The sequence below is a fragment of the Neltuma alba genome, unplaced genomic scaffold (genome assembly GCF_004799145.2).
Source record: "Neltuma alba isolate B1F8T4 unplaced genomic scaffold, ASM479914v2 tig00011245_pilon, whole genome shotgun sequence".
NCBI lineage: Eukaryota > Viridiplantae > Streptophyta > Magnoliopsida > Fabales > Fabaceae > Neltuma > Neltuma alba.
This window is the reverse complement of record NW_021635962.1, coordinates 186,272-212,728: the sequence shown is the minus strand read 5'-3', so window position 1 is coordinate 212,728 and position 26,457 is coordinate 186,272. Positions and strand designations below refer to the sequence as shown.

At 37.9% G+C, this 26,457-nt stretch overlaps 3 protein-coding genes across 9 annotated transcripts; all 3 read left to right on the top strand.

Moving 5' to 3' along the window:
- The first annotated feature begins 217 nt into the window (after nt 1-217).
- On the top strand, nt 218-14,933 carry LOC114762896 (protein IQ-DOMAIN 1). 6 transcript variants are annotated; one of them, XM_028952496.1, is made up of 8 exons: nt 224-368; nt 2,167-2,300; nt 2,445-2,459; nt 8,935-9,171; nt 10,027-10,254; nt 12,025-12,138; nt 13,081-13,561; nt 14,347-14,933. In XM_028952496.1, exons 2-8 carry the CDS (start codon nt 2,217-2,219, stop codon nt 14,499-14,501), a joined length of 1,314 nt encoding a protein of 437 aa, XP_028808329.1. In that variant the 5' UTR covers nt 224-368; nt 2,167-2,216; the 3' UTR covers nt 14,502-14,933. The 6 variants fall into 6 exon arrangements, with proteins under 6 accessions (XP_028808332.1, XP_028808331.1, XP_028808329.1 ...); XM_028952493.1 differs by having other exon boundaries at nt 14,344-14,933; XM_028952494.1 differs by lacking the exon at nt 224-368 and adding an exon at nt 688-707 and having other exon boundaries at nt 14,344-14,933.
- A 1,267-nt stretch (nt 14,934-16,200) lies between these two features.
- LOC114762911 (glycosyltransferase BC10-like) lies at nt 16,201-18,951 on the top strand. 2 transcript variants are annotated; one of them, XM_028952517.1, is made up of 2 exons: nt 16,201-17,734; nt 18,519-18,951. In XM_028952517.1, the coding sequence occupies exon 1, from the start codon at nt 16,610-16,612 to the stop codon at nt 17,720-17,722; it is 1,113 nt and encodes a 370-aa protein (XP_028808350.1). In that variant the 5' UTR covers nt 16,201-16,609; the 3' UTR covers nt 17,723-17,734; nt 18,519-18,951. The 2 variants fall into 2 exon arrangements, with proteins under 2 accessions (XP_028808350.1, XP_028808349.1); XM_028952516.1 differs by having other exon boundaries at nt 16,204-17,734; nt 18,470-18,951.
- Nucleotides 18,952-22,267: 3,316 nt separating this feature from the next.
- LOC114762904 (uncharacterized) lies at nt 22,268-25,319 on the top strand. Its single transcript, XM_028952508.1, has 3 exons — nt 22,268-22,845; nt 24,566-24,673; nt 24,759-25,319. Exons 1-3 carry the CDS (start codon nt 22,537-22,539, stop codon nt 25,068-25,070), a joined length of 729 nt encoding a protein of 242 aa, XP_028808341.1. The 5' UTR covers nt 22,268-22,536; the 3' UTR covers nt 25,071-25,319.
- The last annotated feature ends 1,138 nt before the right edge of the window (nt 25,320-26,457 follow it).

Here is a 26,457-nt window from a genome sequence, read left to right as displayed (position 1 = left end):
CTAAAAGGAACAAAGCTGATGTGGGTTCGTTAGCGAGGTGGGGTAAACACGTCCGTGATTGACTCTTATGGCTCTCTCTTCTGACAACGACACGTCGTCGCCAATCACCGCACGACGCCGTTTTCTCGTGCTCCCGCACCCTCCCGGCGCACGTTAGACAACACCGGTCCTGCCCCTTTGCCGGCCTTCGCATTGTTCGCGGGACTTTGGGAAGGAAAAAAAAAAAAAAAAAAAAGGCCTCCGGAGGGAGACTGAGATAGATAGATAGAACTCTCTCTCCAGCTCACTTCACTTGTAAATCGTCTCAAAAGCTGTGAGAAGAAGCCATTTTACTGCTTTGACTGATTGATGGATCAACGCTTCAAAAGGTATTCGCACTTTTCTCCTCACTGATGCTTAAGCTCAGTCTCACTTCATATGAATCTTAGGTGAATTGAGCTTCAGCTATTTGATCCCTTGATCTGCACTGGTTCATTGGCTTGTGCAGTGTTTGAGATTGTCCTGCTTGGCCATTCTTTTCCCCGATGTTGAACTTATCTGTCAGCCATTTCCAAAACTTGGAATTATCGGCTCCGATGTTCTTCATATTGTATAGCTGTCACATCTACTAGGTCTTTATAACAAACAGCGAGTCAGTCATCTACGAACAACCGGGTCAAGTGTATATTGCTTAGCATAACTAACTACAACTAACAAGGAGAGTTGTAGTAAACTCCAGCTACCTCTTCTGCTATTTTACTTCTCGCAATTTTAATCGTTGTGGATCTATCATTATATTTTCTGCTTTGTTAATGTATACGGTTACTTGTACATGGATTGAGAAGAAAGTTTGCCTTGTCATTTTGCCTTATGCGGGTCCGTGCAAGTTTTTTTCGGATTTTCAGACTGCTATATGGTTCGTGGACAGCGCGTTGCTTTTATGTTTTCTCTCCTGGGATTTGCATTTTTGGTTACTTTCCTGTGCAGATCAGTCTTGTGTTTTTATTGCATCTTAATCCTCATTTATTTGCATAGCACGGTTCTATCGTCTTAATGTAGGATTTGGTATATTTAGCAATTAATGAGTTAAGGATTGGTCTTGGCTCCCCTGGATATTTTTTCTCAGAATGACTGCTCAAAAACTTAAGTCATATAGTTTTTTTGATTAGTACGTTGATATCTAAAGGCAGTTGTAAAAGGAATTATGAATGCAGTTGGTGCTCGGACGTTGTGATGATTAGTGAACTCAAATTAGTATTGGACTGTTATGGTAATCTGTATTGCTGCTTGATTCCTTTTTCTTCTTTAGTCCTCCTGTGTTCGTTGTTCTTTCACACGAATAATTTTTTTTCTTGGTCTTATTGAATCAGGCCAATTGGCCTCCTTCAAACTGTTTGATTGAAGATTCTAAATTGACTGCCTGAGCATCTTGCTTTCGAATTTTATTACCTGTTCAATTCAATAAAATACATGTCTTGATGTGTTTTTGAAGGAAATTTTCATTATCTCAAGACCACATTATAAAGGGATTTCGTGCTTTTACCTCCCCCCTTTAATGCTCAAAGTCTTTGTGATTGAATTTTTATTACTTGTTTCATTTAGTTCCTTCCATGTGACATACATGTCTCTGAAAAAATTTGCTTTATCTCAAGATTAGTATCCTGGCATCCTGTGTTCTGTTTGCATCTTATGGCTGATCTTCTACAGCACTAAATTTGGCTCTGAGATGTTGGCACCATTTCTCACGGACCATCCTTCTTTTTACTACAAACGTTCTTTGTTTTTTTGTGCAATGTCCTGATCAAACAACTAACCGGAATGATAGAAAGTTGACTCTCATATAATCTGCTGCAATTATTTCACCAATTTTTACCCTGTAGTGAATGTTTATGCTGCTCATAATTCATCCCACTTTTAAAACAAGATCAGCAAACGAATATTTATGAAATAACCTGAGAAATCAAATCATTCTTATTATTATTGAATTGTAGTTTATTTAGGTCCCTTCCCTTAGACCTGGTACTTTCACCAAAATTGAATTGGTTTTAGATAGTTTTCAGTTTTCACTAGTTGACCTTTTGCTTTCTGAATCCTCTTATGAGCCATTGGCCATAGTTCAATGGAGTTCAACTTACGGCTGGTTAATGATATCTAGAATAATCACTACTTCTGCATTGATTTTGCCAGGAAATTCCCTTGCTAAGTTTGTGCCTGGTTGAGAAACAGTGAATGATACTATGGGCGTCTCAGGGAAGTGGATTAAAGCTTTGGTTGGTCTAAAGAAATCTGAAAAGGCAGAGTCTTCAGATAAGGATGTAAATGTGAGTATAACTTTCTGTTTATCTTTAGCCTCTTTTCATCGTTTTAGCAACTTTTTTTTTTTTTCCCCCCAAGTTTCATTTTTATTTTTTTCATTCCCTCTTGCAAACATGGCTGTCACATATGTTGCTTTTCGCTGAGGTTAGAATCAAGCCATCTCTGTTAGTATTCCCTATCCCAATCCTGGCAGAAAAGAAACTACTTTTGTGAATTGTTTCCTGTTTTGCCAAGTGTGCACTACATTTTTCTAATTTCACCCTTGATTTTTTGCTAAGTGGGTCTTGCTAAGGACAAGGTTTAGTTTATGTGTATATATAGAAATTTTTTGAAATAACATTCTTGGCCAGATAGAACATTCATATTGATTTTTTTTCCATTATATGTTCCTTTGCCTATTACTCCTTCGGTCCTTAATTTAAGACCTAATTGAGAAATTGATATTGGTCGTATATGTAAGACCTATTTCATATGTTTATTAATTTTTTCCTAAATTAACCTTATTAATATTTCCCCAACAATAATCAAGTAGGAAACGGAGGGAGGGAATTAAGGAAGATGCTGAGGGTGTTTTAGAAAAAACATATCATATTAATTAATTTAACAAACATCATTAATCTACTCAAGTTCGTTAATTATGTCTTATATTAAGAACCGAAGGAGTATGTCTTGTGGAAATCCTCCATGATTTTAGGAGATACCGAATCAGGCTTAATACCCAGATTCGGTATTATAGGATTTTTCAATGTAAATATTTCATTTTGATCTGATTGTTTATTCCCCGATCTGCTCCCTCAAATCTCGGCCTATTATTAATCGGCCAAACCCTCTCTCTTGTTGTATAAATCTCAGCCTCAATATGTGAATAATATAGTTGAATCGGATTATCCCATTGTTCTTCATGGTATCAGAGCAACCGAAGAACACACCGTCCGCTTCATCCGATTCTTCTTCCTCTAATACAGAGTTGAACCTTCGTTCAGACCCATCGCGTTCAATGTCGTCTGGACTTGAGGGTTCCTCAAATTCGAATGGGTCTTCACGACTTGCCTCAACGAGTCTGGAGACTTCGTCCGTGATGATCATCCCCGAGAAGCTCACCGGCGACAATTACAGAGAGTGGGCCCAGTCCATAACTCTGGCTCTCGACGGCCGAAGCAAACTCGGCTACATCACCGGTGACAAGAAGGCACCACCATCGACGGACACAAAGGAATTTCAGCTATGGAAGTCCGAAAACTCAATGGTCTCCTCATGGTTGGTGAACACAATGACACCATCGATCAAAAAGAGCTTCATGTTTCTTCCCTCCGCACGTGATATATGGGAAGCTGTACGTGAGTCCTATGGAGAAACAGGAAACATCTCACAAATCTTTGACATTAAGTCTCGGCTCTGGCAGGTAAAACAGAATGACAAATCTTTAAATGATTACTATCTCGAAAAAACCTCGCTTTGGCAGGAATTAGACTCCCTCACAAGCAAAGTACACCATTGTCATGCGGATGCTGCGACAGACCATAAAGAAAAAGAAACAGAACGGCTATTTGAGCTTCTTGTGGGGCTTAACTCAACCTATGATGATATCCGGGCCCGTATCTTTAGTCAAGAACCTTTACCATCAGTCCGTGTAGCCTTTGCTATGCTACGGAAGGAAGAGTCTAGGCGCAGAACAATGTTACGAGAGGAGTCTGTCCCTCGGATTGATGTCCCTGAACTCTCTGCTCTTGCTGTTCGCTCAACAGAGCCACGCAACAATAGAGGTCGTCCTATGTGTGACCATTGCAAGAAACAGGGCCATACAAAGGATACCTGCTGGGATCTTCATGGTAAGCCTCCTGATTGGAAGCCAAAGAAAGGCCGAGGCCGTGGTTACGTTGCTGAAAAGAATGAAGGTGCAACCACATCACAGAGTTCTGCTTCTCAAAGTGATCCGTTAAACAAAATCCTTGAGATGCTCACTACACTTCAAAATACCCAGCAGCCCCGAAAACAACCAGTTGCTACAGTTGTCAAACGCGGTAATTTCCTAACGGCCCTTACCACTATTAAGAATAAATGCACAGGAAATTGTTGGATTATTGACTCCGGTGCATCTGATCATATGACTGATGACAGAACATTATTCTCATCCTATGAGCCTACTACTAAGCGACTTACAGTTAAAATTGCTGATGACTCTGATTCTGTTGTGGCTGGCATTGGTACCATTAGAATTTCCGCTGCACTTACTCTTCATTATGTTTTGCATGTACCAAACCTTAAATGCAATCTCCTATCTGTGAGCCAATTGGCTAGAGAAGAACGATGCCATGTTAACTTCTTTGCCACTTACTGTTTATTTCAGGATCTGCTGACGGGGACGACGATTGGCAGTGCGAATGAGTTTGATGGTCTCTATTACCTAGATGAAAGTGAAATAAGACGTGTTCCATCTTGTAATAAAGTGTCTCTCCCTAGGACTAGTGAGTTGGAGTTATGGCACAAACGGTTAGGTCATCCGAATTTCAATTATATGTCTCAAATGTTTCCTTCCATTTGCTCTAATAAAAATTCTTCTGAGTTTTATTGCGATTCATGTGAGAGAGCTAAACATCATAGAACTACTTTCCCTCGTCTCCCGTATCAAGAATCCAAACCTTTTACCACTATTCACAGCGACTTATGGGGTCCATCACGTACTCCAAATCGAACAAAATCAAAATGGTTTATCACTTTTATCGATGATCACACACGAGTGAGCTGGGTCTACTTAATGAGAGAGAAAACTGAGGTCCCACAAATTTTTATCAATTTTTATAACATGATTCAAACCCAGTTTCAAACAAAAATCCACATCCTTCATACTGATAATGGCACAGAATATTTCAACCGCACACTCTCTGCCTTCCTCACCTCTCATGGCATTATCCACAAAAGCACGTGTCCCAATAGCCCTCAACAAAACGGTATTGCTGAGAGAAAAAATCGCCACATCCTTGAAACTGCCAGGGCAATTATGTTCAGTAGTCACGTTCCCAAATACTTTTGGGATGATGCCATCCTCACTTCTACCTTCCTGATAAATCATATGCCTAGTAAGCCACTGTCATACAAAACTCCTAGTCAGGTCCTTCACCAACACTACAACCTTCCCTACCTTGAAAACACTCTTCCCCTCAAAGTTTTTGGGTGCACTTCCTACGTTCACCTCCATCACACTAATAAACTTGATCCCAAAGCCATTCGGTGTATTTTTCTTGGGTATTCTTCCTCTCAAAAGGGGTATAAATGCTATGATCCTGTCTCCAAACGTCTCTTTGTTACCTGTGACGTCACGTTTCATGAGAATGAACCCTATTACACACCGTCTACGATTCAGGGGGAGAGTGAGAATGAATCTCAGACTTGTGAAACAGCGGTACCTACACTGACGAATGACCTATTTGTTGAATTTGATCCTGAACCTAACCTTGACCACATAGATGATAAGGGAAAGCCTAATTCGGGGGGAGACACAAACCAACAAGTTAAGACCTATACACGAAAACCAAGAATAGGTAATGAACCACAGGCTCCTAGTATTTGTCAAAAGTCAGATCTGCCAACAGGTCCAGAAAGGGAACATGCTATACAAAATGGTCCCAACCAGACTATGGAAGACCTTGATCTTCCAATTGCAGTAAGGAAAAGGCCCCGTACTCGACACCCTATAGAAAAGTTTGTCTCATATAAGGCTCTCTCTTCAAAATATCATGCCTTTGTATCTCATCTTGACAGTGTTAGGGTACCAAACAATATTGATGAAGCCATGGCCTCACCTGAGTGGAGACAAGCAGTTATAGATGAGATGGAAGCACTGAAACGAAATGGTACATGGGAAGTGGTAGATCTTCCTAAAGGAAAAAAACCAGTTGGGTGCAAGTGGGTGTTTACTCCAAAATATAACGCAGATGGGAGCCTAGATAAGTACAAGGCGAGGTTAGTTGCAAAGGGTTTTTCACAGGTCTATGGGATGGACTATACAGAGACGTTTGCTCCTGTTGCAAAACTTAACACAGTCAGGATCCTATTATCGTTGGCTGCTAATTTAGATTGGCCTCTGCACCAATTAGACGTGAAGAATGCCTTTCTCAATGGAGAACTCAGGGAAGAGGTGTACATGAAATTGCCACCAGGGTTCCCAGAAAAAAGTTCTACCCAAGTTTGCAAATTAAAGAGGTCATTGTACGGGTTAAAGCAATCCCCACGAGCTTGGTTTGAGAGATTCACACGAGTCCTCAAGAAACAAGGCTACAATCAAGGGCAGAGTGATCATACAATGTTCTTCAAACATCAAAGAGATAAGACAACTGTTTTAGCAGTCTATGTTGATGACATAGTCCTCACAGGGGATGATGACACAGAAATAGAACATATCAAGGCAGCCTTGGCTCAGGAATTTCAAGTCAAAGACCTTGGAGAAATGAAGTACTTTCTTGGTATGGAAGTGGCTCGTTCAAAAAGAGGGATTTATATCTCGCAAAGAAAATATATCCTGGATCTCCTGAAAGAGACAGGAATGTTGGGATGCAGACCAAGTGATACTCCTATACGAACTGATAAGATCAGTGATGAAGAGGACCTGGGTAAGACTGTAGATGCAGGGAGATATCAACGGATGGTGGGAAAACTCATATATCTTTCTCACACTCGACCTGACATTGCATTTGCAGTCAGTGTGGTCAGTCAACATTCTCATGATCCCAAGCAGAAACATCTCAATGAAGTTTACAGAATTCTTCGATACCTAAAGGGTTCTCCAGGTCGTGGACTGCTATTCAAAAAATCTGACAGACAGGATATTGAAATTTTTACTGATGCAGACTGGGCTGGAGATCAAGAAGACAGGAAATCTACATCAGGGTACTGCACATATGTTTGGGGTAATCTTGTCACTTGGAGGAGCAAGAAACAGAGTGTAGTTGCCAGAAGCAGTGCAGAAGCAGAATTTAGAGCAGTTGCTCTTGGTATTTGTGAGGGAATATGGCTAAAAAGGGTTCTTGAAGAACTGAAGAAAAATCTAAATCTGCCTATCAAACTTTATTCGGACAACATGGCAGCCATCAATATCTCACACAACCCAGTCCAACACGATCGGACTAAGCATGTGGAGATAGACCGACACTTCATCAGAGAAAAGATAGATGATGGCATCATTTGCCTGAAGTATGTGCCCTCAAAAGAGCAAACTGCAGATGTTCTCACAAAGGGACTAGCAAGAGACAAGTTTGAGCATTTCGTCAACAAGCTGGACATGATAGACATCTATGGTCCATCTTGAGGGGGAGTGTGGAAATCCTCCATGATTTTAGGAGATACCGAATCAGGCTTAATACCCAGATTCGGTATTATAGGATTTTTCAATGTAAATATTTCATTTTGATCTGATTGTTTATTCCCCGATCTGCTCCCTCAAATCTCGGCCTATTATTAATCGGCCAAACCCTCTCTCTTGTTGTATAAATCTCAGCCTCAATATGTGAATAATATAGTTGAATCGGATTATCCCATTGTTCCTTAAACCGATGGAGAAAGAATGTTCCTTAAATATAAATGCAATTACTTTTTCATTCAGATCTTTCAATTGATTGAAGTCCCATGCACAAAGAGATTTAGAACCAGTATAAAGACCTGAGTCTTTAGTCTATGTATCCTACGTTAATAAGATAATACATTATCTTCATGATGTAGTTTTGCAGGGCATCCCTGTACTCCTTTGTCATGATGCTCCAGTTCTTATTGTTCTTTACTAGTTTGCTCTATCCCCTATTTTCCCTTTTTTCATACTATCTATGAAGCTGTAGCATGGAAATCAGATATACATGTGTAGTAGGTCCTAATCCAAGATTAGTGGCTAACTTATGGGTATCCATCCCAACATACATGGCACTGATGTGTTGCCATTTTAATATTTCATTTATCCTGCTTGTAGCATTTAAATTATTACTCATAACAAACTCCAGAACTTGGAATCAAATAAAGTCCTCTCTGCTAACCTCAACACTAGGAGATAAAAGAAAAAACTGTAATGACCCAATTGTGAGGTTTGGGACTTGATTCCCATATTTGAAGCATGGATTCTAATGTGCGGTGTATACGAACTTTCAGCTCTCCGGCTTTATCTGCTGGCATTTGGGGAATGGCTGTTTAAAGTTCATATAAACATTTTTTCTATTTCATCGTTGGGTTTTGACTCAATTAGGAAGTAATAGGGACAAGTTTTAGATTATGTGTGTTTATACATGCACTATATTCATATGGGACTAAACACCTTGGCAGTTCATCTAGGATTTTCACTATTTACAGACTGGTTGTTAAAAAAGACAACCGATGCCTGGTTCTGCTCAGGAGCAAAGCCATCTTCTCTTTCACCTCTGTGAAATAGTTTAGAGAATGCTTTACAATTAAGATCAATTTGAATTGTTTCAAACTTTCTCAGTCTTCATTTCATTGAGTTGTGCCTGATTTTGATGTTCTTGTATGAGGTCTTATGGTACTTCGCTTATAGAATTTCCTCCTTCTAGCTTTTGGAGAAACTGAGTATGTCAAAATTTAAAGCACTGCATGTTACACGCTGCTAAAGAGAACTTATGCTATTTTTGGTTTCCCAATGATCAGAGGACTGGAAAAATACGGCACCGAAGGAAACGATCCATTGACATGGACAATGAAAAACTCCAAAATGAGTTTAACCATGACGCTGCTCCTTTTGGGGATGCCAATATCCACTCAGTCACTGATGTCCAAGATTCACCTTCCACTTCACAACAAGTACAGGGTGCCGCATTTGGGCATCAAATTATGAGGGAGGAATGGGCAGCAACACGCATTCAAACAGCATTCCGAGGATTTTTGGTAATTGCTCCATATTGTTTCAAGCTTAATCAATTTGCACAAAAAATCATTTGTGAATTATTTTCTTCTACCTGAAAATGATTAGAGGGCGGTATTGATGCGATATTTTAACCTTTCATACAGCTATGAAGTAACTTTGCTTTTATGAGAAACCAAAGAAACACGTAGCTTGTTCACATGAGTTCTCAATAAAAGATTGCACCAATCCTGTCGTCTGGTTGAAACAGAATTATGAGAAAGATCTCCCATAGGCAATATTACCCTTGCAGTATGCCTTTCTATGCAGACACACTCTCTTATCCAATTTGATCTCCAATCATCTTTCCTGCTTCATTTTTTTGGGGTTCTTGTCTGAAAGTTTTTCCTCTATTTCATCTTGTTTAACTCTGTGCAAATAGGAACTCAGCGATTGTTTTTAATCTGATTTGATAGTCCTATCTTCTGTTCTCCTTCATGTTTTGATGCCCTTGTCTGCAAAGTTTTCCTCTATGTGGCCTTCTTTAACTGCATGCCGGTGCAAACTGAGTAATCTAATTTCTTTAGGTGATTGATACAACTAGATAGTAAACTAGGAATAGCTTTTAAATTTAAATCCATAACTAATCTCCAACAGCTATACAATATTATATTCACTGACAGTATTGTGGTTTGGCTTTAGATTACAAATTACTTTTATTATTGAAGAATCGTATACTTCAGTACCTGATTAAAGGGGCTTATTATATGGGGATGTTATGTTCTGGAGTCCATTATTGCCTTGGCGTGTTTAGAGGAGTTTTTGAATGTGTGGAGGTCCAGTGAGTATTACTACCGTACTTATTTGACCGTGCTAGAATGTTTTGTTATGCATGTCAGGCCCGAAGAGCACTACGGGCTTTGAAAGGATTGGTACGGCTTCAGGCCCTTGTAAGAGGTCATGCTGTGAGGAAACAAGCTGCCATAACTCTCCGTTGTATGCAAGCTTTGGTGAGAGTCCAGGCACGTGTTCGAGCAAGGCGTGTGCGCATAGCCTTAGAAAGTCAATCAGCACAACAGAAACTTCAGCAACAACTTGCAAATGAAGCTCGTGTTCGAGAAATAGAAGTAAGCAGTATTAGATCATTCCAACAGTAATTCTGTATATGTTGCAGGCCTTTCCTAAAATATCTTGCTTCCATTTATATGAGATAGCTTCTTTAGTAATCCACTTGCTAGGGGTTGGAAATGTTTTGAAAAAAGATTATTATTAGATTGGTGACATTGAATTGTGAGGCCTATCCTGTTTCATTAAATCACTAGGTTAGTTGATATAATGTGTTACTATGTGTTAGGCTGAGCCCATGATACAGGCTTTTAGATCTAATTTTTTGTTGAAATATTCTTTTGATTATTGTATTCTAGATTAGCTGAGTCTTCTATCCTGAATTTTTAAACTCTGAATCCTTTTCTTCACTATTGATTCATATGTTGATAATTATCAGAATCCCAGTGTTTGCTCAGGTAGGATACCTGACTGAGATTCGAGTTAACTGCAATTTGACATGTTGAACTCTCAGACACTTGCTCATTGGGAGCACTAGAAGGGAAAACTAGAAAATATTAACCTTGCAAAAGTTAGGAAATTGGCCAGAGATAAATAGTTGAGTCTGGAGAGTTTATTCTAGAAACATTTCAAAGGATGGAAATTGGGAGCTTGGGAGGAAAAGCTTAGATGTTGGAGATATAAGATGATTCTAGTGAGAGCAGAAATTAGACAGAACGAGAATGGATTTTGGACCTGGGAATCTGCTCTTCAAATTAGATACATTCAAAAACAAATATGGAAGCCCATTTTTCTGCTCTTTACTCCTATATGAACCATTGTCAGATTCACTTCCTGACTTGTTCAAAAATGCTATTTGTGGCAGTAAAGCATTCAAAGAGATTTCTTTAGTTTAATTATGGCAGGACAGTCTCTTCTTGCTCTAGCCAAATGTCTTAATGGAAAGATACAACAGCAGCAAGGGCAATCCTCATCTCACTAAGTGACGTTGGGTACATGGATCACAATATCATTAGGCTTTATCAGCTACTAATTTTTTAGATATATAATTCACCATAAAATCCCGTTTCACAACTTCTTTAAGTGCTTTATTTTCGGTCTTCCTCTACATCTTTTCATAGGTTACCAGACCATTTGCTCTACTCTTCTCACTAGCACCTCTAGCGGTTTTCTGAATGCATGTTTAAATCGCCCTGATCAATTTTCTATTTTTTCCTTCCCAACAGATACCGCATCAATTTTTCATTGCATACAATTATTTTGGATCCTTTTTTCCCTTGTATGACCACATAGTCATATTAACATGCTCATGTATACTGCCTCTATTTTTTGTTCTTGTTATCCTTCCAATGTCCAACATTGACTATCATACAGTAGTCCGATAAAACTTTTTTACTTTAAGTTCGATAGTTATTTTGTAGTCACAAATGGCTCGTAGTCTCATAAATGACTTCTAATGCATCCTAATGAAAGATAAAAAAAGGCGGAAAATGTGTAAGAAAAGGGATTCCCCCCCGCCTCTTTTGATGTCTAAAATTAGTAAACTTATACAATTGTTTGTGGCATTTCTATATCTAGCTTCTTAAACAATGTCTATGCACATGATTTTGGAAACTACTATACGTTTGGGTCTAGTTTCATATCAATCCCATTTGTGCTTAGAATGTTCTGTCAAGGTGAAAATGTCTTGGAGAAGCTATATTTATGATATGATTACTCAGTTATTGTTGCAGAATATTATAGTGTAAAATTTTATTGTAGTTTGCTTTTGAGGTGCGTGTTTAATGCTGCCTTGCAATTTAACAATTAAACATCATACGTGTTTGATACAGGAAGGTTGGTGTGACAGTATGGGATCTGTTGAAGAAATTCAAGCCAAATTATTGAAGAGACAGGAGGCTGCAGCTAAACGAGAGAGAGCAATGGCATACGCTCTGGCACATCAGGTAAGTTACTGCTTGTTGTCGAGGCATGCAGGTTGGAAATGTGCATGTGAGAAATTTACCTTGAATCTTTCTGGCATTACATGTGAGAAATTTCTGATATTTGTGATAATGAGTTTCCATTAGATGTGGGAACATTATATTTGTAAAACCCTGGAATGAATTGTCCGTGTACATGCAATCGATTTGGCCTATAATCTTATGTTGGTTGTGGTTTTGTTAGGACCACTTTCAGAGACCTAGGAAGATACATGAAGAGGGAAAATTACTTTTTGTTGGGCAGAAGTTTGACTTGCTAGTTTGAAGAAAGAACTAGAAAGTAGAGTAGCTATAGGATCGCTATAGTCAAAGTCTATGAGTTGGGGGCTGCGAAAGTCATTTTTGGGTCCATAAATTTGCCCTTTTGGTTGAGCAAGGGGGCAGAGAAGAATTTTGACAAGTGTGGCTGAGTTCTTTGGTGGGAGAGAGCCAATCCTCTCGAAAGATTGGTATCCTACTGTGTGTTGTATCTTGTGAGAGTTGTATCTGAGTGTATTGTGTCTTTTGTTTGTCATATATAGTGTCTTTTATGCAGTAAAAGTAAATCTTAAGTATTCCTGTTCTGTGTTGTTTATTTTTGGTTTTTACTCTTGTTTATAAGCTTCTTTAGTAGAGGGTTCTATCAGGTTCCAACTTCCAACGTCTAGTTTATCTTTTTTTCATTTTTGATTTATGTGATATTGACTGTAAAGGGTGCTTATAAAATGGAATTCAATTTTGAAGATCAGTTCCTCAACTATTCAATTACACCCTTTTTTTTTTTTTGTGGGTGTACAAACGGGGCTGTAAGTCCAAAATACTACAAAGCAACAACACAACCATTCAATTCTATTGATGCCCGGGAGTTGTAATACTTTTTTTTATTCCTGCCCAAACGTTTGTGAACAAAATCTCTTTTTATTTCAGTGGCAGGCGGCATCAAGACAGCAGGCTGCTTCTTCTGGATTTGAACCAGATAAGAGTGGCTGGGGTTGGAATTGGCTGGAAAGATGGATGGCTGTCCGTCCTTGGGAGAATCGTTTTCTTGACATTAATACAAGGGATGGAGTAATGGTGTGTGAAAATGGAGCAGTGGAGGGTAAAAATGAAATCAGATCTCAATTAAGATCTGCTAGCAAGAAATCGGTTCTGCCAAGTATTAGTCCAAACCTTACCAGTCAGAAAACCGGGCCATCATTATCTGATGGTTGTGACTCTTCACCTAGCAAGTCTGCTGGTTTGCTGGAGGCATCAAAACCGCAGATTAAGACGAAATCTAATGCAAATGTTGCAACTGAAGAAGCCAACTCAAAACCTGGGCTTGGTTCGAGATCTCATAGTAATCCGAAGGAGCGAACCACACAAGCTGATAAACAGGCAAAAAAAAGATTATCTCTGCCTAACAATGGTGAGCCACTCTATCTGCCTTCTTCCTCTACACGTCTCTGATATTCACCTTAATGCTGGTAGCTTAGATGGATGGGTGAACAGCTAAGCGTGCAGGTTGTTCTTTCCCTTTAGGATGACTTCAAGCACCTTTGTTTATATAAATATTTACCTTTCGTAGAATTCGCCTCTTGTTAAAAAATGTTGGCACGTGTGGCACAAGGCCAATTTCACTGTAGCCTCTTTATGCTGAATTCGGGCTTTACTTGGTGTGGTTCTAACCCGGCATCTCCTTAACTAAAGGTTCTTAAATATTACTCCTCTGGTCCTTAATATGAGATTTATTTAATTAATTTGATTAAATTAAAAAAGTTAAGTTAGTTAGTTAATTATAAGAAATATGAGATGATTTTCCTAAAACACCATGATCATCTTTTTTAATTATGGTTGAGGGAGTATCCATAAAGGTAATTTAGGAAAAATTGATAAATATGAGAAATAGGTCTTATAGCTAGGATCAAAATCAACTCAATAATTAGGTCCTATATTAAGGACCGGAGGAGTATGACATAATAGACTGATGTTTAACGTTACCACTGATGTTATCCCTTTGCAATTTTGATGTAGAAACTCTGTTAATGTCTTCTGGTAAGAATGATTCTATAAAAAATTAGTTTCCTGATTTCAAGGATGCTTGCGAAGATAAAATAGAAAACATCTAGCAATCAATATGATGAAATTTCCAAGCCTAATTAAAGATTGTGTTTGGTTCGAAAGCGAAACTTATAAATCTGGTTGTCTCAGCAGGGGGAGGCGCCGGAGCTCAAACAGCCAAAAATCCTGCCAGAACTAATGTGAAGGGGGCAATCAGCACTCAAAAAGCTGTTCGTGACAAGCCTAAGCTCAGTGGAAGAGGCGATGTGAATTCAACAAAAACTGTTCCTCAACACGCAGAAATGTAATGCTAGAGAAATAGCCCCACCTCTCTCCAACTTAGGCACCTGCCCGTTGTCTGTTTGTACATACTATCCATGCTTTGTGATTATTAGGGCTTGAAATCGGTATGCACAAGATCCTCCATGGAGATGCTGATTTGCTGTGGTAGTGAGCGGGTTGGTTGCTTGGGTTCCAGGATATTGGCTTGGAGGAGTGTTTTCGAAGTTGACAAATGTTTGTTGTAATTATGCATTATTTATTCTTGTCGGTTGTGATAATGCGGTATTTATCCTCAACTGTACAACCTCTGGAGTGCGATTGCGGGGTATCAGTTCTTTGTGTTCTTTTCTAGGAACATACAGGTGTTTTTTTGTGGATGAAGCTGGAGAAAATGAGGAAAGAGTTAAATAAAACATCGTCTATATTGCTTTTAATTTTAATAAAAGTCAGTTTATTAAGTATTCTTCCTATTCTTAATATACCATCTAATTATTGAGTTGATCTTAATCCTAAATATAAGATTTTTTTTATCATATTTATCAATTTTTTTAAATCATTTCTATTGATACTCTTTTAATCATAATCAAGTAGGAGAAGAAGAGAGGATATTAAAGAAAATAATTATGGTATTTTACAAAAAATGACATTTTTTTATAATTAACTAATTTATATAACTTTTTTAATCTTATTAAATTAATTAAATAAGTCTTAGACCGAAGAGTACATTTTATATAATAGTAAAATATAATACGAAATATTTTTGATATTTTATAAAATATATTGATATGTTAATTTTTTTCTTCCTTATAATTTTGTTTTATAATATTATTTTGCATATTTTGAGACCTATCTTACTTCATGAACGGTAACATGCTTCCGCACGATAACATTTGCCAGTTTTATGTAAAAGCACATATTACAAATGTAGTTACTTACTGTACCCCAAAAAAAAAATGTAGTTACTTACAGTTACACTCCCCTGCCGTTTTCAAGACTTCCGCATTTGAGATATTTTATTTTATCCCCACTTGGATCAGGAATGATCCTTTTTGTTTTTGAGTGGGAGAGAGAATCAGGACCAGGAATGATCCGAAATCCCCTTAAAATTTTATGCGTGATCTTTTGAATTACTATTATTACAATAAAACAATGAATGTCAAATTTACAGTTCACCCTTTTTTTTCCCGAGAAAATAACAATAAAGACTTGCTTAAGAGAATTAAATATAAAAAAATCTTTTTAAATTATCAAATTATTCTGAAATTTCAAAGAATTTCATTGTAAGAGATCTATTTGTTTAATTGCCAAATTATTCTGTTTTTTAAATATGCATTGGCAACTGAAAGAGTAATTATTAACAATTTAAGTTGTAATGATTAATAATTATCAAGATAGGTATTTACAGCACATTTTTTCAGAGCATCATAAAAATATAATATATAAGTTGTTAATATTTGTCTTGATAATTATTAATTATTATATCCTAAATTATTAACAATTGTATTTTCAGTTTCATTGTAATTTGTCCCATTTTTTTCCCCTCTTCTGATGTGATGGTTATTATTTTCCCAATAACCATCCTCCGAGGCTTGGCACGTTTGGCATTCTACTACTGCCGCCCTAACAGACGCCGTTGCTCGTGTTACCGTAACCTCAGGGAGCTACGCCGTCACATATAACGGCGAACTTCCTTCCCACCTTGCACCAACCGTACTGAGGGATTAGGCGACGCTTTCCCAATCATCGACTCCGCCCTTTCCATGTCTTCGTCTATACTAGTTGAAATGAGACTCCCCGTTGCCTCTCCACCGGCTCTCGTCCTCTTCCCTCATTCGCCTCTTACCAGTACAGTGTTCGCAGACACCCAACATAAGCCCACCGAAGCTCCTTTTCAGTTTTCTCTCACTTTCCCGGGAAAATAAAATTCACATCTTTATGAGCTCTCTCCCACCGAGTTTCTCACAATTCCAGGCCTTTCTGCTGAAATTCAGTTGCGCACTTTCTCCCTGAATTTCCCGCACTTTCTTTCACAATTCCAGACCATGTATCCCACGCTCTATCCCCACGAGTTTCTAAACCCTTTTCATCGATTTCACCTCACTTTCTTTCCCCCCTGAGATTTGCTCCTAGTTCAATGTTCTCGACCCCGTTTGTTCTCTCGTTCTCTCTTCTTTTGTCTCTTCCAATCCTCTTCTTCTTCCTCGCCCCTCACATCCTTCCTCCTCGACACTCCGTCCCCATTTCCCTTGACGACGAGCTTGACGATCTTGCTCTCTTCCATCGCGCTGCTGCACAATCGTCCACGTCGTCCAATCCTAATAACCCCAACCGCCACTTCCATCTTTCGTCATCTAAGAACCCGAAGCTCAAGATCGCTTTCTTATTCCTCACAAATTCTGACCTCCATTTTGCCCCTCTCTGGGATCAATTCTTCAAAGGCAACCCCACCGATTTGTATAACATTTATGTTCACGCAGATCCTGCCGTAAATGTCACGCGCCCCACCAGCGGCGTTTTTAAGGGACGGTTCATCCCGGCCAAGCGGACCTTCCGCGCGTCTCCCACGCTCATCTCTGCCACCCGCCGGTTGCTCGCCACCGCACTCCTAGACGATCCCGCCAATTCCTATTTTACCGTCCTCTCGCAATACTGTGTCCCTCTCCATTCTTTCCGATATGTCTATCATTCCCTTTTTGTGTCCCCAACCTTCGATTTGACCTCTTATGAATATGATCCTGAAGCGGCTCGCTTGGGTGTACGACTGAGGTACAAGAGTTTCATCGAGATTCTCTCCAAGGAGCGTAGCCTTTGGAAACGATACATTGCTAGAGGTCGATTCGCAATGAAGCCCGAGGTGACATTCGAACAATTTCGAGTTGGATCTCAGTTTTTCACGCTCACCCGCCGACACGCATTGTTGGTGATAAAAGATCGGGTCCTCTGGGGAAAATTCAAGTTGCCCTGTTACAGAGACGACGAGTGCTACCCAGAAGAGCATTATTTCCCTACCTTGTTATCAATGGCAGATCCAGATGGTTGCACCAAATACACCCTAACGCGTGTCAATTGGACGGGTACAGTGAATGGGCACCCTTATACGTATCATCCCGCTGAAGTATCGCCGGAGCTGATTCATCAACTCCGGGTGTCGAACCACTCGGAATCTTATTTGTTTGCCCGAAAATTCACCCCTAATTGCTTGGAAAAGTTGATGGGCATTGCTAAATCGGTCATATTCAAGGACTGAAATCTGAACAGGGTATGTTGAGTTCCTGTTTCTGTTTTCTTTTGTTGGGGGCGTTGTTAAGTTTGAGTTGATTAAAGGATAAACAATATGGATTTGCCAAAACCTAATAGATGCCTACCAAATTGTTTACTTGAACATTTGCATACTCTGTCATGTGCATCAGTCCATATCTTCTCGTATCATTATGCATGCTTCTCAGGTTGGGAGTTACTCTTTACTTCTATATAAGCCAATGTCAGATTCACTTTTATGACGGATGCGCCTGGCATTAGATATTAGATCTCAGGTTTGATGCTTTTACTTTATCCTGTTATCCACTAACATTGGCTGGCCTGGCATTCTTGGTTCAATTTCTCTTCGTTCTCTCTGCTAAAGATGCGCCTGAGATTAGTTCCGGAGTCAAAGAAAGATCCTACTTTATATTGTGACTTGTGAGTGGCTCGTTCTTCTGAAGAATAGATTATTTTTAGGGATTAGGGGCATGTTTTTGAGATGAAGCGAAGTGTTCTCTCCTTTTTGCTTATAGATTGTGTCGTTGCTTTTGGCACTTATGCCTGCTTGGTTTATGACGAGAGTAAAACGTTTGATGCCATCTTACTTAAATGCTGGCGGTTAAAATAAGTGTGCTTGTAGTTACTTTTCTTGTTTTCTTTAGGGGTGTTTTTCTGCCCTATCTCCTAGAATTTCACACACGCTCCACTTGAGCTAGCGGTGCTAACCAATTCATTTCTAATTTTATTCTTGCAGGCGAAAAGGGTTAAGAATTCTCTAATGATATTGGAATTTTTTGCCGTTGGAATAGTTTGAGGGGGAGCTATAAGGTTTGAAGAGGCATGAACAGCTCACAACCTATACCACTTAAGATCTCCGACGCAAAGAGCCGAGACAAAGTAATACTGATTCAGGAAAGGAATCAGAAAAGCAGGTGGATGTTGGACACCAACGCGAGCTAAAACCTAAAAGGAAAAGGCAGGTACTTGGGTCATGTGTATCTTGTTGGCGTAAAATAGACGGTAATGCTCAATTAGTTGCCAACTTGCTATGAAAGATTACGTTGGTCAATTTTTTTTTTTTTTTCCTTTTGTGGGATGTTTCTGTACAGAGTTGTGGACAACATTGATCAAAGATCTACAGTGTACTTTAGGATGAAACGAATCCTGTTGCCTAAACTTGGGGGAACGGACGCTGCAAGTAGTTTTTTTTAAGGGAAAAAAAATGCTTCTGGCCAATTGCTTATTCCTTCTAATTTATTTACCTTTATTTCCACTCTTCAAAGAAATTCAATGTAGATCCAAGAGACACGTAGAAATGATGAAAGTAGATTTTATGATGATGTTTATTTGAGCTATTTATGAGATAATGTAATTATGCTGAAAGCAGATTTTTTTTTTTTTTTTACACCATGTTTACTTGATGTGTTTATGTATCTGTATGAGTTTCGTCGCTCCCTCCCTGCCCCCTCTTTCACTTGTTTTCTTTTTTGTTCATTGGGAAACTGCTTTTAACAATATTTTAGTCCCTTTTCTCCTGTGAGAAAGGATCAGACATTTTAGTTTGATGTGGCTTAGAGGTTGAAGCCTGGGAATTACGGCCAAAATCACCGACAAAAAATACAAAATCATAGAAACGAGGCCAGTTGAGGCCATGAGCCTGTAGAACCCATGGCCACGGCCGTGGGTGTGTCACTGTTGATACTCAATTGTTACAGTAAGGTTCATGAAACTAAGTAACTAATGTCCATTGAAAAATATGATAAATTTCGTAAATCCCAAAACTCTGGGGGGGCGGGGCCAAGAGATTCCTTTTTTTTGAAAAAGAGCAATTGGTCCGACTGAGATGTGATGGCGATTTTTTTGTTTGGGGGGGGGGGTGTGTGCGGCCAGCTGGAGTCTGCTTAGCGAGAGGCTTCCTGGAAGTATTCAAAGCGCTTCCGCTTCTTCAGTCTCAATTCCATCCTACCAAACGGGTGATTACTAGAGAGACGGTGATATGGTCCCCTCGAGTGGCGCGTTTATTGCTTTGCTGGCTTTAATGGGAATGGTGTGCCATTTGTATATACCGACAATAACTCATCCTTCCAGCACATTCGTCGCAACCCATCTTCCGTCTTCCCCCCGGATGAGGAGATGCGCCCTTTTCCTAATGGCGATTGTCAAGGCTAGCAGTTCCAAAGCTCACATTCTTGATTTTGGACCAAAGATTATAATTATGTTTGTGGTGGATGCTTTCTGATCTAGTCTCAGTTGCAGGTGATGGTGGGACAAGGATGTTTATTATTTTGTATTATTACTCACCTAAACGAGGTTATGTGAGTCAATTTGTCGCAGTGACGCCGCGGGGATAGGAAAAGGGTTTGCGTTAGGTAATTAAGTTGTTAACTTGCCACCATATTTGGGCGAGTCCCAACTAATCAAAATGGACATTTTGTTCTCAAGTTATTGGATCTGCCGTGAAAATCTTACACATGGCCACCTAATGATGAAGGCCTCAACTTTGTTCGATTGCCAATCACATGGCCGTTATCGTCTGATAGTACTAGATTTATTTGTTTAATTAAAATTAAAATGTGGGACAACATCAAAGAAAGATGGATGTCGTGGTGCCGCGTCGTCTCTCTTTTGAATGAAATGTTTCAACAAAGCCACCTCTCTTTTGTTATTTTTCACAAATAATTAACTTAATTTTTTTAATATTTATAAATTGATGATATGACTGTTATATTTAGAATTGGAGAAATACTACCTCTGGTATTAATTATAAAGTCTTATTTTTAATCCATAAAGAAGGTCTTATTTAGTATTTTGATGTTATCATTTACTTGGGTTGAAAGAAAGGTGTTGCTGATTCGGATTTAGATTTGGGTGTTGTTGGCCTTCACCTTCCCGGAAATACAAGCAAAGCATTATGGTGATTGACACAATCAGTGGGTGATTATTAATCTTTTTAAATTTCCTTTTCTTTTTCTTTTTTCTAGTTATCTGTCCCGAAATAATAGTCTGATCTTATCACCACGGTGGCTTTAAACGAATCGTTCAGTGGAAAGGGGTGTGGTTTCCCTTGGGCCCAACAACAAAAGGCTATGCCTCTTTTGCTTTTAGGCCTCTGCGGAACGGGTTGGCCTGAAAAGTTCCTTGTTGTCAAGTTTGAGTAAGGATGTACCAAGAAAAAAGTTTGATTAAGGAAAAATAAAAAATTATGAATTATAAGTACAGATACCGGCACCATTACCGTCAATGTAAAAGTCAGTGGAAGGAGGTCCATCCTTATCGGCTCGGTTTAAACAAAAAAAATTGAGATATTTGCTTTTTTGGGGGGGATTTTTATGGCTTTTTTTTTTTGGGGATATTGATTGATTATTATATCTGTTGATCCATAAAACTGGCCAAATAAAAAAAAATAGAAACAAAATACTCGGATGAAAAAGTCCATCATAATTGCATATTTCTAAATTTTTTAAATTCATTTAAATGTTAAAATATAGAACTTCTAGCTGGTATAACTCCATCGTGGATATGTGTCTATTGTTTCTTTTATTTATTCATGCTTATTGTATCATTATGATTGATGTGAGGGACAAAAAAAAAAACGAAATACACAGGGGAAGGCATCTAGTTTTATTTACCTTAAAGAGCTAATATTGCAAAATCAAAGAAACTCTTGCTATTCTTGGATGCTCTGTGACTTGTTTGTTTGCATGAATAAAAGGGAAAATGTTATTTTTCCTGTAATATATTTTCAGTATTTTTATAATAATTTTTTGATCTAAATATAAGAACTAATTAGAAAGTTGATTTTAGTCATAAACATTAATTTTTTTGTTCAAGAAGAGTTCGAAATTTTTCATTTTCTATGTTTTATATTCAGACTCCATTTTTCCCCCCTCCCTCCGTGGAAAAGGCGGGGTCATCTAAGAATGTCACCTGAAGGAACAAAGCAGCTAAATAAAGCTAAATGAGATAAGGTGATGGGATTGTTTAGCTGTGTATCTCCATCACTGTAATTACTGTATTTAGTGTTACAACGACTTTTCTCCTTATTTTGACTTAATCCCCACATTAAACATGAATTAATCATTTAGCATATTATATGTAGCCATTCTAAATAATTAAAAAGCAGCTGTAACATTAATTATCAATCGTCATATATCAAGTTAACCTTGTATTCTGAGCTAAATCAAATTAGTAGAAGATGACTAATTAATATTAGATTCAAATAAGTACTTATTCCTTTTCCTTTTTTTTAGTCAACCAGGCAGAATGAATTTATTAATAGTAAAAAGTTTACAAGCAACAATAATAAGTACTCATTCCTTTTCGAATATGAGGCATGCTTTATGGAATATACAAGCCACCTGATTCGAACAGCAATTAATAACTTTTTACTGAGTAATACAATTTCCCTGTATCGAAAAAAAATTAATGACTTTTTACTTAAAATGAAGCATATCAAAACTGGGGGGGAAAAAGCAAATAGTTAGTGATGGGTGGTATAAATTTCTTGAAAAAAAGGATTAACTATTTCCGCTTCTTATTTTCCTCGGATATGCAGTTATTTTTCTTCCCCTCTTCCTTCCGTTTCCAAATTCCAAAGACGGAAAAAGGAGACCCAAGTTCCTAAGCGAGAAACTAGTAGGATAAAGTTGACAGTAACACTACCCTTCGCCGGTTGTCACCGACCTATCACTCCTCTGCAATCTCTCTGTTTTTTCTCTTTTTTGTTTTTTTGCCAGCACTCCTCTGCAACCTCCACCTTGCAGAAAAGAAGCCTTAAAGAATACAAAGCTATCATTAACGTAGATTCCAATCGGGTCTACTATGGTTGCAAAAATGGCGGCATTGGTGATGCTCATCCTGACGCTGCTGGTAGTTTGTCTCGACGCTCAGAACACCAACAGGGTCTACCACCCATGCGTTGATACCAAGATTCAGAGATCTGATGGCTTCACTTTTGGCATTGCTTTCAGTTCCAGGGATTCGTTCTTCTACGACAAGTCCCACCAGCTCTCTCCATGTGACAGCCGTCTCGGTCTGGCTTCGTCGTCGAAGAACTCGCAGCTCGCATTGTTCCGCCCGAAAGTCGATGAGATCTCCCTCCTCTCTATCAACACCTCTAATTTCTTCCCGGTACGCGTGCATTTCACTTTCCCTTCTTTTGTTCCCAGTATTGGATGCAGTTCCTTTCTAATTTCTGCTCTTAGATCTTACTTTTGCATTCGATTTCATCTTGTTTCTGAAGCTGGAATTCAGAGAATGAATGTGATGGTTACTACTATTTATTGGTTTAAATATTGTTATTGTAAATTGGATGGCAACCCAGGGTTACTGTAATCCGGATAGATGCCTTAGCTATTGTTTGCCATTTGCTGCTTCCCTCTTTGCTGTAATTAATTTATAAGAGCACTTAAATTCTGCTTTGACTCGAATCTGCTTGAAGATGTTTCCCAAAAGCATTTTAACTTTTTAATGACTTTTACTAACAGATAAGGATGAAGCAGGATAAAACAATATTTCATTTTTAAAAAAACAACAAATCAATTTATAAGTATAGTTGTGTGCTGAAAGAGAGAAGAGAGATCATTGTTATAAGTTCTGATCTGCACTTGTCACTTCATTTGTTTTCTACCAATAGTGTTGCCTTGTTCTTGATGGCAACAAACGTTGTTGGACTTCACATTGAAACTGGTCGTTTTTTTTTTTTTTCTCGTTGACTTCTGTTCATTGATATTGCCACTGAAGTCGCCTGCACACTCTTGATTGTTAAAATTATCTATTTTTCTCCTGCTTCTATCTTTCCATGCTCGGATTCAGTTTCTGCTAATGCTATTTCTGTCACGTCAAACCATATGCCTGATTGTGAATGTCAGTATGTATTATATTATTATTTTATTGTAGAATATTATTCAATCTCGACAAACCTAGTTGCATTACTATGTCTCCTTTTCACTTATATTTCTTCACGAAGAACCTGGATTATGAGCACAAATTATCCACGGTACTGAACATATTATTTTGAATTGCCGAAGGAAACATAGTAAAGTTAAGAAATAAGAATCATTATTCCTTAGTAGGAAAGCAACTGTACCGAATGAAATTTTTCTATGCGTAATGTATCATTAGGTTAATTTGTGTGTATATAAGAAGACTCTAATTGATGTTCAAATTAGTAAGATGAGTGGCAAAAAAATCTATTTCCACATGATGATAAAACGGATTCTTGCAGGCGACTGAATCTTAGGGGGGCTTTGTAGACTTAGTTTGACATATGATTTGTCTGTCTATTACTCCCTTTGGCTCTATTGATAAGACACTTGGAGGAGGTGTCTTTGGGTCCTTTACATAAGGCACCACATTGATTATCTATTACCAATTTTCCCTTTTACCCTTATTTAATGTTGATGTGGGAAAGTAAAAGACCTTTTTAAACAAAATTAACGAGTTTAAAGGTTTTTCTTGATTCCAGTGAAAAATATTCATAGTGACTCATAAACAAGATAGATGGGAGCATATTATACATGAACAAAACTGTCAATGTCTTCGTTTTCAAGAAAAATCCGCTTAAGTGTTTCAGCCACTGGACTTTTGAGAAGCCACAGTACTTCAGAACAACTTGGTGGTTAGACTGAGATTCTGAGGACAGGGCCACTCAGACAGCACGAATGTTTTGATATACAATCGTTGTTCTGAAAAGATATACTAATACTAGCATGTCTGCAAACTGCTTGTGTAGATGAGAATCTTATGTTCTTCTGAAAAGAAAAACTAGAGAAGCTAAAAACAAAGTTTGCATCCGAGGATCTTCTTCATTATTACTGAATTGGATTCTTTTTCGTTTCATGATACATAGGATTCTTATGGTGGGTATATGGTGGCATTTGCTGGACGGAAATATGCTGCAAGATCTCTACCTGCGTTTGTTGCAAACAGCACATACATTGTGACAAGTTCTACACTGGTAAGAATGTTAAATCATGGACATGACAATTTGAGATTTTGGCTTTTTCGTAACCTGTTTGATCATCTTGGATTTGTCAAATTAGGTGCTCGAGTTTAAGAAGGGCAGGCTACAGAATTTGTACTGGAAGAGAGACGGATGTGCTTCATGCAAAGGAAAATCTAACTTTGTTTGCCTCAATAAACAAGACTGCGCAATTAGAACATCATCTTGTAAGAATCGGGGAGGTTCAGTGGATTGTAGTCTTGGGATCCAGCTAGCGTTTTCTGGCACAGACAAGCATCTCACAGTGCTTAATTCATGGTACGAAGTCGAAAACATGCGCCAATATTCACTTTATGGATTGTATTCAAATCTGAGGGGCTCCCTGACCAGCCAGTACAACAAATTCTTTTAGCCAGAAATTTTCAATTTTTCCCTGGAGTTTGCTTGTTTGAGACGGTCTTGTAATTTCTCGGTGCTGCTATTTGTGTTTATTATTGCTGATTCTTGACATATTTGTTCTTATTTTGCGATTTATAACGATGCCTTCAGATTTTATTTGTTATTTTATGCCTAAGGAATGTATTGACTCTAAATGGTTACGTGTGTATCTCTCGTTTGGCCAAAGGGAAAAAACTGTTTTTCCCTCGAGAGTATTCGTTCATCGGAGCCTCTTGTTCTTGGCGTTGCATTTCTTCAAGCCTCAGCAGCTCTTTGCAGTTCTGGGAACTGCTCTTAAATTCAAAACCTTAATTCCTTAAACGTGCTGGGGGAGGGAGAGAAAAAAACCCCGGGGCCCGGGGGTCCCAAAACGAAAGACGTGATTTGAAGAATCATATTACAGACACTAGATATTAGGTGGTTAATTTAAGTAGCTTAAAAAAATTTGTTAAATTAATTATTTGTAATGAATAGGTATTGTTTTTTTTAAAAATACTCTTACCAATCAAGTGTATTAGCTTTCACATTTGATAAAAATTTTAACATGAGCAATAACTATAAGGATTATTTTAGAAAAAAAATGAATAACTACTATCTCTGGTCTTTAATATAAGAGTTGATTTGACTTTTATTGTAGTCTTAAATATAAGATTTTTATCTACTTTGTTTTTCATATTTATTCATTTTTTTAAAAATAGTTCTTGCGATAATGATAGTTCTTGTCAATATACTTAATCCATAAGGGCATTTTAGGAAGATAAAACTTATTTATTACAAATAACCAACTTAACTGGTTTTCTTAATCTACTCAAATGAATCAACTAGCTTTTATATTAAGGATCGGAAGTAATATGAGAGATAAAATAGATTGAGGTTTTATATTTAGGATTAAATTAAAAGTGGCTAATTTGAATAGATTAAGAAAATTAGTTAAATTAGTTATTTATAATAGATATGTGTTATCTTTTTCAAAATACCCTTCCTAATTATATGTATTAGCTAAAACCGTCATTTAATGAAATTTTTAACATGTGCAATTATTACAACGATTATCTTGAAAGAAATGAATAAATATAAAAGACAAAATGCATTAAAATTTTATATTTAAGATCAAATTAGTTCTTATACGAAGAATCCAAGGAGGTAATAGGTTGCAAAAAGATATACATTAGTTCAATGATTCGTATATATACTATTACAAAACTCAAGGTTCTTTAATCATGTACTCTTCTGGTCCTATTTATAAGGAAGAAAGGGAAAACATTTGTCCTATTTATAAGGTAGAAAGGGAAAACATTTTTTAGTCTTATTTATAGGGCATTGAGAGAATTTTTTATATAGATGTAAAATTTTACCCTTCA